We start from the raw sequence: 15,704 nt of genomic DNA on the forward strand, positions 1-15,704 counted from the left end.
TCTTTTATTTGTGACATTTGATCATATTTTGTCATTTTCAGAAGCCTATCGCGACAAGACGAAGCATATGCATGTATCATATAACAACACGCTCTCGATATTTACATTTCCTTCCACCCAACTTGAGAAGCGTTGTGATTTACTGAATAGCAGAATATTGCGTATATAGCATTAGTATGCAACAAAGATGTGGTTGTAAGAGAAAGGAGCTTCACCACATAAAACATGGTTTTAGGAAATAAGTCAGATTTAATAAGTCCGCAGCAGGGGAAGCTGTTTTTCTGTCGCAGACAAATATTTTTTCCACCAACTGTCTGTTTGCTAGCATTGCAAATTGAAACCACATTCATGTACAGCACCGAAACGTTTCTATAAAATGTGTGGTTAAAAGTTTCCCTCATGTTAGCGTAAGCTTTAACAACAAAACGTGCACATGTTACATGGATACATTTTGTACAATAAATGCACGTTTACTGCATTTACTCGTAAAACTAAGGTCTGCAGTTGTTGTAACTTTTCTTCCACTTCTGAAACTCCAGATGCCAAAGTTGTAATGCTTCCCGATACTCTCTGCGCCAAACGATATGGTAAAAAATAAAAAAGTTAATGGAATTTTTTTCGATGTACCTCATAAGCGCTCCATGACAGTTCTCCGGTGGTGGTGTGCTTGTGATTGGTTCCGAGGTTGCTTGAAGATAAAACGTTACAAATTTGTAAAAGTATCTCACAAATTTGTAGGCTATATGTTACTATTTGTATTTGTATATGTATAATGGTGATGTAAAGCAACAAATTATATTCAGTTCTGTGACAAACTGTTCACATTATACCTGTGTACGAAGGAAATGTTGGATCACTTGTAGTCATGGCTGGAGTAGAGTATGGTGACGTCACAGTACTGGTTGGTTCTGTATTTTAAAATTTTTTAACTTTAAATCACAGCAAATGTTCCCTGGCGGTTTAATAGGAATCTATAAGCTCGGAAGCAAATATGTGGCACATACAGGTCAAACGGTTTACTGTGCAAATGTCTGGCCCTTAAAAAAGTTTTGAATTAAAAATTAAGTACGCCTATACACTAACCATAAGGACATGTGGGAACTACTTCAGAATATATAGCATCAAAAACACTCGAGAGCGACCCATAGTTTCCTGGTGTAAACACTCTTGAATTGTCTGTTCCTCCGTTGGCGCTAGTTGCTAGTTGAGACGTATCGACACCACTTCCAATACCGACAGCATACACGGTTACGTTGTTTGAGTTTGTGAGAACATAACTATAAAAAAAATTATGGTTATTTTTTTCACTAACAGACAAATTCAGGTTAACAAAGCACGAAGAAATTAAATATTTTATGGTCAATACACTTTTACAAACAGTTTTCGACTCACATATCATTCAGCCTTCTCCAGTCTGTTGCATCACCATCAGTGAGCAGAATTACAACTTTTTTGGACTGTCTTACACCCTGAAAGTTAATCTGCACAGAAAAGAAAAGAAGTAAAAAGAAGTTTTTTTGTTTAATGAAAATGTCTCTTAATAGCTGCCTCAAAGATAAACAACATTATGTTGCTGACGCTGCCAGACATAATGTTCGGTCAGGAAAAAGGCCTTCTGCCAAAAACTATTCATTAGGTTTACGTTTCGGCCGTTTTGACAAGAAATAATGTTTGCACTTACGCGCGTTATTCTCATGAAGGCCTATAATCAACGTAACGCCGATTTAATCAATATTTTTTTTCTGAGGAGCTTTTGAATTAACTGAAGATATACAACTTGGTCTATTACTGTTAGTACGATTTTTATTCGTCGGAAAGCAACCTCATTATTAGTGTTGGGATTAATTTTGTATCACAAAACCCCCTCCAGTGCGTTTGTCTTATTGAAGTTTATCCGCTTCTGAAGCAAAGGGGGTTGTGTGGTATAGTGTAACGTAACCGGTATGCTACCTTCTGTCTACGTTTTGCCGCTTTTTGTAAAGCGCGCAAAATCATGCGCGCAAATATCCAGAACATCAAATTTTCGAAATACTTAAAATACGTTGCTGGTCACTAGTCCCCGGGCGAGCTTCGTAACACTCATCAGCATATGGTTTGATTTGCGCTGGTTCAATTTTTAACATACCTTCACAACTCTTTCTATTGCCGTTGCTGTGTAAGTGTTCGCTGCTTTAATGTGTGACATGTTTCTCACTGCTTCGGTGAAACATGAGCGAGATTTGCAATCTCCAAGTTTGGTTGGAGAGCGGTAGAAGTCGGTCCGATTACTTGCATAGTCAAGGCTGAAAGAAATAGATTTTTTGCCATCTTTAAATTTACAGTGAAATTAATTTTGATATTTATACTTGAAGGGGTTATTTTGTCCGTATTGTAGTATTCCAACTTGTAAGCATGATTGAATAGCTGGATGGAAGACTGCTGAAGAATTAATTAACACTTGCTTTAATGTTCCGAACTCTGAATCGCTGATGGAACCTGAGCTGTCCACCAAGAACACCAAATTGACGTCAGGTGATTCAGCTGAAGCTGAACAATACAGAAAGATTGGGTATACATGTAATTTGCGTAGAGCATTTTTGAAACTGTGCGATCCTTTTTCACTTAAAAGCCAACTATTTTTTATAGGTTTAGATAAAGAATGAGCGCTGTTGACAACATTGAAAAAAAAATGCTGCAATAAAGCGTGTTATAGGCAAAGTCTTTTTTTTTACACCGAGCGTTGCTTCATATTGCACCTTTAAATGAATGTTTAATTAGAAGCAACAGATTTGTAATCGGATCTACCAAATGTGAAAAACGAAACAATAGAATAAAATGGTACGCTAACTATAGTTAGGCATTTTGTACTACATACCGTACAACACAAAAAATAATGCGAATGTTCACACAGTTAAATTTGTGATCAAGAAATAAACCGCTTTAACAAGCGCATCATCATCGCCGTACAAAATGCACTGAGGCGTGACCCCAACAGTTAGCATGGTAATTAGGTCTTAAAGTCGAGATTTATGAAGTTACGCCCGAACCCTGTAGGGTTGGTAACAGTAAATGTTCACACCGTCGCGAAATCACTTACCTGCGGGAGCAATTGTTCCACAGATAAAAGCTGCTGCACAAATAAATACAGAACCAAGCATTCTTGTTTCTAGCAGACGTTAAACTAAACACATTAAATATTAGACTCGTGTAAATTATTAAGAAGTCCCTTTTGAACAGACATACATTTATCTATGTTGTATGCCTCATAAGCTTCTCAGCCACATTCGTGTGTGAGGTTCGGGACAGACTGCCAGTTTTATTGAGAAAATTTTTCACCGAAAAAAGGCACATCGTTTGCCCCAAAATAACACGTAGACGCTGGATCACTGCAGAAACCCCGAAAATGGCTAAATGAGTTTAAATTTCCAGGAATCAAAGTGGAGAGTTGCATTTTTTTTCAAGAAAATATCAAATGTTACTATAAAACGTTGTGTCAACCCTTGGAACTGAAGATGCTTAATAAAAAGCGAAACATGTTACAGTAACTTTTAAAATCGAAATTGAAGTTTGACTTGTGTCACGCGAAAGAAATGTTGCTGGTTAGGTGGATTTCGTGAAGTAAAAACATTTTCATTGTTAATCAAGAAAAGTTTGTACTGACCGTTTTATTACAATAATTTTCTACATTGCTAAAAAACAACAGAGGAAATGGGACTATTTTTATATATAAAGGTGGCATCTAGGTCTGTAGTCAGTAAAAAAAATCTTCGTAAGTGACCTGCTACTAAGCTATTGCCCGTAGTTTGGGAACCACCGTTTTGTTTAATCAAAACAGTTGTTCCATGTCTCAGTTATCGGAAACCAAACACACTTTTACACCAAAAAAGGGATTGAAACTTCATTGCCATTTCTGTATCTGGGATTTCCAAATGTGGCCGTCAAATTGGTTTAGGCCATGCTTGTCTGAACTTCATGTTTCAGTACGTCGATTTTGTCTGCCTCACAAACCGCTAACCATTCATCCATTACTTCTGTTGTCCTCAAACACAGTGCAGTCTATATTTGAACAGCGCCATGAAAACCCCTGCAGCTGCGGTGTTAATGAACCGAGTCAAGTTTCAGGAGAAAGGGTGCGTGTCCGTACCCGACCAAAATACCACTCATTTCACCTGTGTGCTATTTGCGAACATATGTATTTGTCAAATAAAATTAGAATGTTGTTTCCTCCTTTTCTCCATACTTTCCCAAATTAAAAAAAAAACTTTAACATGACAGTCCTGCGTTTAACCCTCGAACAAGAAATATTGCAGAAAATAAGGGAATTTATGCTATGGGGCAAATAACTAACAAGGAGTCATTGTCTAAAATAAAAAAGTAAATAATGATATTTCAGGGGAAAGAATTGCAAAGTAAGTCGATAATTAAAGGTTTTTAAATAATTAGGCAAAGAACTAAAATGTGTGCAGACTATTTTTGAACAGTGGCACAAACAGCCCCAGGTACAACTATGCAGTTGAGCGTTACATACCGCGTGTCATATTTCAGGAAAGAGCCCCGTCAACAACTTTCGATACCATCTGCGTGCGAACATCGAAACCCACAGAAGTTTCAAATATTTTTTACGCTGTGCGACGGGAAAACTGTGCTCCCATTAGAATGCCACGGTTATTTGCCTGTAGGAACGTTTCGAAATGAGATCCGGCATTCGTTTTATTTGTAGTCATGGTCAAAATTACAAGTGTTTAACTTCTCCATATACAGGTCTTAATTTACAATGTGTGAGATTTTTTACTTTGACAGTAGAGTATTTTGCGGTCTTTATAAATTTTCCTTAATTAGACTTCAAGATCTGTAAACCTTTCAATATATTTTATGTAAATCAAACTACGCGTGAGAATAGGCGTTGGTAATGTATAGCTAATCTATACTCAAAGATTTCAATAAAATGTTTTTGGAGGTTTACAAAAAGGATGACGCAGTAATGTTTCTTGCATGATTGGCAAGATCGCCCCACTGCGCAGTTCCTTACTTGGCGATCACAGCTATCGTAGCAAGATGATTAGGTTTACAGGCTTCGCAGCCCAGGCATTGCAGCCTAGCTGGATCAGCCACTGTCAAGCTCCCGCTAAAGTTTATACTCGCGACCCTGGGCTATCAATAGACCCTATGTTACGGTCCGGAACACTTTTTATTTCTTGAAACGAAATTTCGTTTCCAAGTGTTTGGAGCATAATTTGACAATTTCGTTCCGGAAACAGTTTTTGTTTTGTGCATCCGCTTTAAAAATTACTATAATGTCGGCAGTGACAAACAGCATCAAAATTCGGGACACACAAAAGTGCAAAAAGGCGTGTGGTCGTCTTATCCGAACTAACAACTCCCAAAGGAGCGGCGTCATCAGAGAACGTCAAAAAGCGAAGAGAGAAAAGTCCGTATCTCAATTCCCAAGATAGGTGCCTCCCACAACGAAATTTTACTGCTCGCACGCAAATCTGATGTCTTAAGATCGTTTAATTATTGCTCCCGAATTTTATTTGGAACATAGATAAACTGCTCATACGGCAAGCATTAAACATAGCAATTAACAAGTGAAAACATGTTTAAAACGCGTCATTCGCCAAAACAGTTTAAAAGAACGCCTTTAAATATATCAAAAAAACGGATAGTCGAATACGGTTCAGTGGGACCGTCTACAACATACCTAGAGAATTTAAGAGCTAAATTTATTTTATATTTTATTTAATATTTTATTTTATAAATTTATATTATTTCAAAACAAAGACAAGTAAATACCTGTCAAAGACAAGCTTAAACCGCCCAGTCGGTTCGCCAAAACAGTTTTAAGAACGCCTTTTCGTATGACAACAAAAAACTAAAGCATATACTTGAATAAAGTTTAGAGGTATCGCCTTCTACACGATTGTAGTATTTAACTGCCAAAATTTAATTCTCTTGGATGTAAAACAGAGATTTGGCAGGCAAATACCTATCAAAGACAAGCTTAAACTGCACCGTCAGTTCGCCAAAACAGTTTTAAGAACGACTTTTCGTATGACAACAAAAAACTAAAGCATATACTTGAATAAAGTTTAGAGGTATCGCCTTCTACACGATTGTAGTATTTAACTGCCAAATTTTAATTCGCTTGGATGTAAAACAGAGATTTGGCAGGCGAATACCTCTCAAAGACAAGTATAAAGGGCGAAATTAACTAAATTTGACAGTAGTCTCCCTGTGTTTTGAACAATTTTAAATCAAGCGACTTGAAGTTTTGCACACAAATATTAGATGCCAGTACAAAACGAGAAATGAAAACTAATTGGCGTCTGTCCTTTAGAATTTTATTGCTTGCCGAAAACGCATGTTTGAAACTATGGTGGCTAAGGTTCGGCGGTTTTAACTAAATTTGACAGTTGTCCGCCTGTGATTTCAACATTTTTATATCAAGCGACTTGAAGTTTTACACACAAATATTAGATGCCAGTACAAAACGAACAATAAAAACCAAATTGGCGTATGTACTCTGGTTTTTTATTGCTGCACGAAAACGCATGTTACAAACAATGGTCGCTAAGGTCGTGCGGAATTAACTAATTTTGAGAATTCCCGCCTGCAATATACACAATTTTAAATCAAGAGACCTGAAATTTTGCACACAAATACTAGGTGCCAATACAAAACGAGCAATGAAAACTAAATTGGCGTCTGTCCTTTAGAATTTTATTGCTTGCCGAAAACGCATGTTTGAAACTATGGTGGCAAGGTTCGGCGGATTTAACTAAATTTGACAGTTGTAAGCCTGTGATTTCAACATTTTTGTATCAAGGGACTTGAAGTTCTGCACACAAATATTAGATGCCACTACAAAACGAGCAATGAAAAACTAAATTGGCATCTGTCCTTTAGAATTTTAATGCCTACCGAAAACGCATGTTTGAAACTATGGTGGCTAAGGTTCGGCGGATTTAACTAAATTTGACAGTTGTGAGCCTGTGATTTAAACATTTTTTTTCAAGCGACTTGAAGTTTTGCACACAAATATTAGATGCCAGTACAAAAGCAGCAATGAAAATCAAATTGGCGTATGTACTCTACTTTTTTGTTGCTGCGCGAAAACGTATGTTACAAACAATGTTCGCTAAGGTCGTGCTGAAATAACCAATTTTGAGAATTCACGCCTGCAATATACACAATTTTAAATCAAGAGACATGAAATTTTCCACACAAATACTAGGTGCCAATACAAAACGAGTAGTGAAAACCAAATTGGCGTATGTACTCTACTTTTTTGTTGCTGCGCGAAAACGCATGTCACAAACAATGGTCGCTAAGGTAGTGCTGAATTAACTAATTTTGAGAATTCCCGCCTGCAATATACACAATTTTAAATCAAGAGACATGAAATTTTCCACACAAATACTAGGTGCCAATACAAAACGAGTAGTGAAAACCAAATTGGACTATGTACTCTAGTTTTTTGTTGCTTGCCTAAAACGCATGTTTGAAACTATGGTGGCTAAGGTTCGGCGGATTTAACTAAATTTGACAGTTGTGAGCCTGTGATTTAAACATTTTTTTTCAAGCGACTTGAAGTTTTGCACACAAATATTAGATGCCAGTACAAAAGCAGCAATGAAAATCAAATTGGCGTATGTACTCTACTTTTTTGTTGCTGCGCGAAAACGTATGTTACAAACAATGGTCGCTAAGGTCGTGCTGAAATAACTAATTTTGAGAATTCACGCCTGCAATATACACAATTTTAAATCAAGAGACATGAAATTTTCCACACAAATACTAGGTGCCAATACAAAACGAGTAGTGAAAACCAAATTGGCGTATGTACTCTACTTTTTTGTTGCTGCGCGAAAACGCATGTTACAAACAATGGTCGCTAAGGTAGTGCTGAATTAACTAATTTTGAGAATTCCCGCCTGCAATATACACAATTTTAAATCAAGAGACATGAAATTTTCCACACAAATACTAGGTGCCAATACAAAACGAGTAGTGAAAACCAAATTGGACTATGTACTCTAGTTTTTTGTTGCTTGCCGAAAACGCATGTTTGAAACTATGGTGGCTAAGGTTCGGCGGATTTAACTAAATTTGACAGTTGTGAGCCTGTGATTTAAACATTTTTTTTCAAGCGACTTGAAGTTTTGCACACAAATATTAGATGCCAGTACAAAAGCAGCAATGAAAATCAAATTGGCGTATGTACTCTACTTTTTTGTTGCTGCGCGAAAACGTATGTTACAAACAATGGTCGCTAAGGTAGTGCTGAATTAACTAATTTTGAGAATTCCCGCCTGCAATATACACAATTTTAAATCAAAAGACATGAAATTTTCCACACAAATACTAGGTGCCAATACAAAACGAGTAGTGAAAACCAAATTGGACTATGTACTCTAGTTTTTTGTTGCTTGCCTAAAACGCATGTTTGAAACTATGGTGGCTAATGTTCGGCGGATTTAACTAAACTTGAAAGTTGTCCGTCTGTGATTTCAACATTTTTATATCAAGCGACTTGAAATTTTGCACACAAATATTAGATGCCACTACAAAACGAGCAATCAAAACTAAATTGGCGTCTGTCCTTCAGAATTTTATTTGTTTGAAACTATGGTGGCTAAGATTCGGCGGATTTAACTAAATTTGAAAGTTGTCCGCCTGTGATTCCAACATTTTTCTTTCAAGCTATTTGAAGTTTTGCACACAAATATTAGATGCCACTACAAAACGAGCAATGAAAACCAAACTGGCATCTGTCCTTTAGAATTTTATTGCTTGCCGAAAACGCATGTTTGAAACTATGGTGGCTAAGGTTCGGCGGTTTTAACTAAATTTGACAGTTGTCCGACTGTGATTTCAACATTTTTATATCAAGCGACTTGAAGATTTACACACAAATATTAGATGCCACTACAAAACGAGCAATGAAAACCAAATTGGCATCTGTCCTTTAGAATTTTATTGCTTGCCGAAAACGCATGTTTGAAACTATGGTGGCCAAGATTCGGCGGATTTAACTAAATTTGACAGTTGTAAGCCTGTGACTTCAACATTTTTATATCAAGCGACTTCAAATGTTGCACACAAATATTAGATGCCACTACAAAACGAGCAATGAAAACCAAATCGGCGTATGTACTCTAGTTTTTTGTTACTGCGCGAAAACGCATGTTACAAACAATGGTCGCTAAGGTCGTGCGGAATTAACTAATTTTGAGAATTCCCGCCTGCAATATGCACAATTTTAAATCAAGAGACATGAAATTTTCCACACAAATACTAGGTGCCACTGCAAAACGAGTAGTGAAAACCAAATTGGACTATGTACTCTAGTTTTTTGTTGCTTGCCGAAAACGCATGTTTGAAACTATGGTGGCTAATGTTCGGCGGATTTAACTAAACTTGACAGTTGTCCGTCTGTGATTTCAACATTTTTATATCAAGCGACTTGAAATTTTGCACACAAATATTAGATGCCACTACAAAACGAGCAATGAAAACTAAATTGGCGTCTGTCCTTTAGAATTTTATTTGTTTGAAACTATGGTGGCTAAGATTCGGCGGATTTAACTAAATTTGAAAGTTGTCCGCCTGTGATTCCAACATTTTTCTTTCAAGCGACTTGAAGTTTTGCACACAAATATTAGATGCCACTACAAAACGAGCAATGAAAACCAAATTGGCATCTGTCCTTCAGAATTTTATTGCCTGCCGAAAACGCATGTTTGAAACTATGGTGGCTAAGGTTCGGCGGATTTAACTAAATTTGAAAGTTGTCCGCCTGTGATTCCAACATTTTTCTTTCAAGCGACTTGAAGTTTTGCACACAAATATTAGATGCCACTACAAAACGAGCAATGAAAACCAAATTGGCATCTGTCCTTCAGAATTTTATTGCCTGCCGAAAACGCATGTTTGAAACTATGGTGGCTAAGGTTCGGCGGATTTAACTAAATTTGACAGTTGCAAGCCTGTGATTCCAACATTTTTCTTTCAAGCGACTTGAAGTTTTGCACACAAATATAAGATGCCACCCAAAACGAGCAATGAAAACTAAATTGGCGTCTGTCCTTCAGAATTTTATTGCTTGCCGAAAACGCATGTTTGAAACTATGGTGGCTAAGGTTCGGCGGATTTAACTAAATTTGACAGTTGTAAACCTGTGATTTCAACATTTTTATATCAAGCGACTTGAAATTTTGCACACAAATATTAGATGCCAGTACAAAACGAACAATAAAAACCAAATTGGCGTATGTACTCTGGTTTTTTATTGCTGCACGAAAACGCATGTTACAAACAATGGTCGCTAAGATCGTGCGGAATTAACTAATTTTGAGAATTCGCGCCTGCAATATACACAATTTTAAATCAAAAGACATGAAATTTTCCACACAAATACTAGGTGCCACTGCAAAACGAGTAGTGAAAACCAAATTGGACTATGTACTCTAGTTTTTTGTTGCTTGCCGAAAACGCATGTTTGAAACTATGGTGGCTAAGGTTCGGCGGATTTAACTAAATTTGACAGTTGTCCGCCTGTGATTTCAACATTTTTATATCAAGCGACTTGAAATTTTGAACACAAATATTAGATGCCACTACGAAACGAGCAATGAAAACTAAATTGGCGTCTGTCCTTTAGAATTTTATTGCTTGCCGAAAACGCATGTTTGAAACTATGGTGGCCAAGATTCGGCGGATTTAACTAAATTTGACAGTTGTAAGCCTGTGATTTCAACATTTTTATATCAAGCGACTTGAAATTTTGCACACAAATATTAGATGCCACTACAAAACGAGCAATGAAAACCAAATCGGCGTATGTACTCTAGTTTTCTGTTACTGCGCGAAAACGCATGTTACAAACAATGGTCGCTAAGGTCGTGCGGAATTAACTAATTTTGAGAATTCCCGCCTGCAATATACACAATTTTAAATCAAGAGACATGAAATTTTCCACACAAATACTAGGTGCCACTGCAAAACGAGTAATGAAAACCAAATTGGACTATGTCCTCTTTTTTTTTATTGCTTGCAGAAAACGCATGTTTGAAACTATGGTGGCTAAGGTTGGGCGGATTTAACTAAATTTGACAGTTGTAAGCCTGTGATTTTAACATTTTTGTATCAAGTGACTTGAAGTTTTGCACACAAGTATTAGATGCAAGTACAAAACGAGCAATGAAACCCAAATTGGCGTATGTACTCTAGTTTTTTATTGCTGCTCGAAAACGCTTGTTACAAACAATGGTCGCTAAGGTCGTGCGGAATTGACTAATTTTGAGAATTCCCGCCTGCAATATACACAATTTTAAATCAAGAGACATGATATTTTCCACACAAATACTAGGTGCCACTGCAAAACGAGTAATGAAAACTAAATTGGCGTCTGTCCTTTAGAATTTTATTGCTTGCCGAAAACGCATGTTTGAAACTATGGTGGCCAAGATTCGGCGGATTTAATTAAATTTGACAGTTGTAAGCCTGTGATTTCAACATTTTTATATCAAGCGACTTGAAATTTTGCACACAAATATTAGATGCCACTACAAAACGAGCAATGAAAACCAAATCGGCGTATGTACTCTAGTTTTTTGTTACTGCGCGAAAACGCATGTTACAAACAATGGTCGCTAAGGTCGTGCGGAATTAACTAATTTTGAGAATTCCCGCCTGCAATATACACAATTTTAAATCAAGAGACATGAAATTTTCCACACAAATACTAGGTGCCACTGCAAAACGAGTAATGAAAACTAAATTGGCGTCTGTCCTTTAGAATTTTATTGCTTGCCGAAAACGCATGTTTGAAACTATGGTGGCTAATGTTCGGCGGATTTAACTAAACTTGACAGTTGTCCGTCCGTGATTTCAACATTTTTATATCAAGCGACTTGAAATTTTGCACACAAATATTAGATGCCACTACAAAACGAGCAATGAAAACTAAATTGGCGTCTGTCCTTTAGAATTTTATTTGTTTGAAACTATGGTGGCTAAGATTCGGCGGATTTAACTAAATTTGAAAGTTGTAAGCCTGTGATTCCAACATTTTTCTTTCAAGCGATTTGAAGTTTTGCACACAAATATTAGATGCCACTACAAAACGAGCAATGAAAACCAAATTGGCATCTGTCCTTCAGAATTTTATTGCCTGCCGAAAACGCATGTTTGAAACTATGGTGGCTAAGGTTCGGCGGATTTAACTAAATTTGACAGTTGTAAGCCTGTGATTTCAACATTTTTATATCAAGCGACTTGAAATTTTGCACACAAATATTAGATGCCAGTACAAAACGAACAATAAAAACCAAATTGGCGTATGTGCTCTGGTTTTTTATTGCTGCATGAAAACGCATGTTACAAACAATGGTCGCTAAGGTCGTGCGGAATTAACTAATTTTGAGAATTCCCGCCTGCAATATACACAATTTTAAATCAAGAGACCTGAAATTTTGCACACAAATACTAGGTGCCACTGCAAAACGAGTAGTGAAAACCAAATTGGACTATGTACTCTAGTTTTTTGTTGCTTGCCGAAAACGCATGTTTGAAACTATGGTGGCTAATGTTCGGCGGATTTAACTAAACTTGACAGTTGTCCGTCTGTGATTTCAACATTTTTATATCAAGCGACTTGAAATTTTGCACACAAATATTAGATGCCACTACAAAACGAGCAATGAAAACTAAATTGGCGTCTGTCCTTTAGAATTTTATTTGTTTGAAACTATGGTGGCTAGGATTCGGCGGATTTAACTAAATTTGAAAGTTGTCCGCCTGTGATTCCAACATTTTTCTTTCAAGCGATTTGAAGTTTTGCACACAAATATTAGATGCCACTACAAAACGAGCAATGAAAACCAAATTGGCATCTGTCCTTCAGAATTTTATTGCCTGCCGAAAACGCATGATTGAAACTATGGTGGCTAAGGTTCGGCGGATTTAACTAAATTTGACAGTTGCAAGCCTGTGATTCCAACATTTTTCTTTCAAGCGACTTGAAGTTTTGCACACAAATATAAGATGCCACTACAAAACGAGCAATGGAAACTAAATTGGCATCTTTCCTTTAGAATTTTATTGCCTGCCGAAAACGCATGTTTGAAACTACACTGTTAAAAAAATTTACTGGAAAAACTCCTGGCAGCAATTTTACGGACCATGTCCGTAAGTTTTACGGTAAAAGACCGTTTGCGTTACTGCAAAAAGACACGTTACAATTACTGACACCGTCACTGTAAATAAATTACTAAAGATCAGTGAATTCTACTGTGTTATAACGTAACGCCTACAGCATTTTTTCAGTATTTAAATTATAACAAAACCACAAAATTTTCATGTGATACGTTGTTTTATTGAACGAAAACTGCTCAGTTTAATTCTCAGACGTTCATCAATTTTGCTAATTTCAGTATTTTGGGATTTACCCCAGCATATCTCATTTTCTTCGAACCTTTCGAACCAGGGTCATTTATTCCTTCAATGAATCTGCAAAAAGGACTCAAAGATTGAATACAATGCAGAAATAAACATGTTGTGTGTGTTTATTTGCAAATAAACACTGAACAAAGGTAAATAAAACCGCTCAAGTACAAGCATGATAAATGTAGTAGCCAGTATTTATTATGGTACCCACCTCTGGATAAATTCCAAAGTGCTTTCAGCTGCTTTTGGATAGCTGATGTTGTAAATGTAGAAATGGCAGAAGAAACTGGCAACTGCCAACAAGAAGTTGTTTGTGGAGTGGATAACAACCTTATCCACAGCCACCATCACTTTTTCACACATTGCTGGAGAGTCACCTAAAGAGAGAACAAAATTGTAAAGAGAACAAAACAAACCACAAAGCAAAATGAAACTACTTTCTGACATTTTCCAAAGTAAAACTTACCAAACACATCAAAAAAGGTGTAGGTGGTATTTCTTCCAAAATATTTTCTAACATGAAATCATCCTGCACACAGAAGTTAACTTTAGTTAAGAAAAAGTTTCCAATTTTCTTTGCAAGCACACCTTGTAGCACATTATGACAGATTCCTTTTTTTCTTTAAAGTAGGCTGCCAACAAAGACAGCACCTCCATGGACTGGGCTTCTTTGCTGCCCAGTTGAGAACATTGCAGTTTTATGGACCCAATTAATTCACAAATTGATGGAGATTTAACTTTTTTCAAACATCTAAACAGCAAGGGTTAAAAAGCATGTTAACCTTCAAAATGAAAAAAAAAATACTATTTATACCTGTATATCTGCATTGATCCTTTAAAAAGCTTCATTGGTAAAGTTGCTTGTGTGTTTGGTCTTCCCATCAAAGTATCATAGTGGTCAAATATGACTAATGGTTCATGGAGAAATGGCCATTCTTTTAAAACATTTGTGATACTTGTTCCTGTGTTAATGATCTCCCGTTGTCGAGAGAATGTCAATCGCATAACTTTTAAAGCCTTGTCAGGATGTGCCTTTGAAAATTCTTTCATAAGCCATGTTTTTATCGAGTTGCTATCACAATCGTTCACGACTGGTTCCCAATTTTTTGTACCATATGGTCGTTTCAGTGTACCTTGAATTGATTTTCCAATTATATTTTGCTTGCGAAGCTGATTTTCCCATCGGTAATACAGTTGGTTGGTTAATGTGTTATGGCCATTGCCAATGCAAACATCTCCAATGACATCTTTAAATGAAGAGGGGTATTTTTTCACAATTTGAAATGCAATTCTCTCTAAATTTTTCCTTCCTGGCCTTTGTGTAATCTAAAACATTAGGTGTTTTAAACATGGTTGTTTAAACTACTTTACCATGTTAATGAACATTATTACTGCCCAATTAACTTTGCTTACTTTCATAACATCATCGATGCAAGCATGTATAAGTTCTCTAGTTTGGTTATGGTTGGGAATTTCTTTGTTTTCCAAAATACTCATAAGAAGAGGTGAGCATTTTTTCCAAGGCACTTTAAAGTCATACACCCACTGCCAATCATCACAGCTTCCTTCTGATGAGCATGGTTCGGTAGAAGTTTCTGAACATGTTTCTGAAAAAAGTTTTAGTAAATTAATTTTCATGTATGTATATATACAGCCAACAACAATCAAACTCACTCAGATTATTTCCAGCTTTAATTAATTTTCTGGCCTGAACAATATTAAATTGGCCAAGCAAGTCTGCCAGTTCAACATGTTCAAAATCCTGCAATTTTAGCACACCAAGATTTTCCAAAAACGTAGAACATTTTTCAAGCAAAGTGGCATCTTTGCCAAGTTCAGGAAGTATCTTCAGTAAAGTTGCATTCATCGTTTTTTTTTTAATTTGCACTTAACTCTTCCAAAAATTAAAGAACAGTTTGCTTTAACACAAAGAGCTTTTGCCCATCAATGTGGTAAACGTAAAAAGGAAACTTGCAAGCAAGTTTTTCAAATGCGACACATTCCACACAACAAGGTTTTGCGATTAAATGATGTACACCATACTGGGGATAAAAGTTAGAACAATATTTTCGAACAACATACATCACTTTACTTTCAAAAATAAATATAGCAAGTATGCAGCCAACATACAAATTTAAATCATGTTTTGACATAATCACATACATGCCAATTTCAAACAAAATATTTTCAACTTTCACTGATTTACCCAATGTGCAATGTAAAATATTATATCCACCCAACTTTATATTATTTACAATTTCAGAGGCAAACGTAAC

The 15,704-nt window shown here is 36.4% G+C and overlaps 1 protein-coding gene and 1 pseudogene across 1 annotated transcript; both read right to left on the reverse strand.

Annotated features, from left to right (window-relative positions):
• Positions 1-3,231, reverse strand: LOC145900125 (collagen alpha-1(XXI) chain-like). Its single transcript, XM_082988837.1, has 8 exons — positions 3,077-3,231; positions 2,346-2,526; positions 2,126-2,282; positions 1,393-1,481; positions 1,084-1,277; positions 831-908; positions 628-688; positions 1-570 (listed from the first exon to the last, which is right to left on the reverse strand). The coding sequence occupies exons 1-8, from the start codon at positions 3,135-3,137 to the stop codon at positions 492-494; spliced, it is 900 nt and encodes a 299-aa protein (XP_082844963.1). The 5' UTR covers positions 3,138-3,231; the 3' UTR covers positions 1-491.
• A 10,154-nt stretch (positions 3,232-13,385) lies between these two features.
• Positions 13,386-15,295, reverse strand: LOC145889820 (uncharacterized; annotated as a pseudogene).
• Positions 15,296-15,704: the final 409 nt, after the last annotated feature.

This window comes from Ascidia mentula, chromosome 1 (genome assembly GCF_947561715.1).
Source record: "Ascidia mentula chromosome 1, kaAscMent1.1, whole genome shotgun sequence".
Classification (NCBI taxonomy): Eukaryota; Metazoa; Chordata; class Ascidiacea; order Phlebobranchia; family Ascidiidae; genus Ascidia; species Ascidia mentula.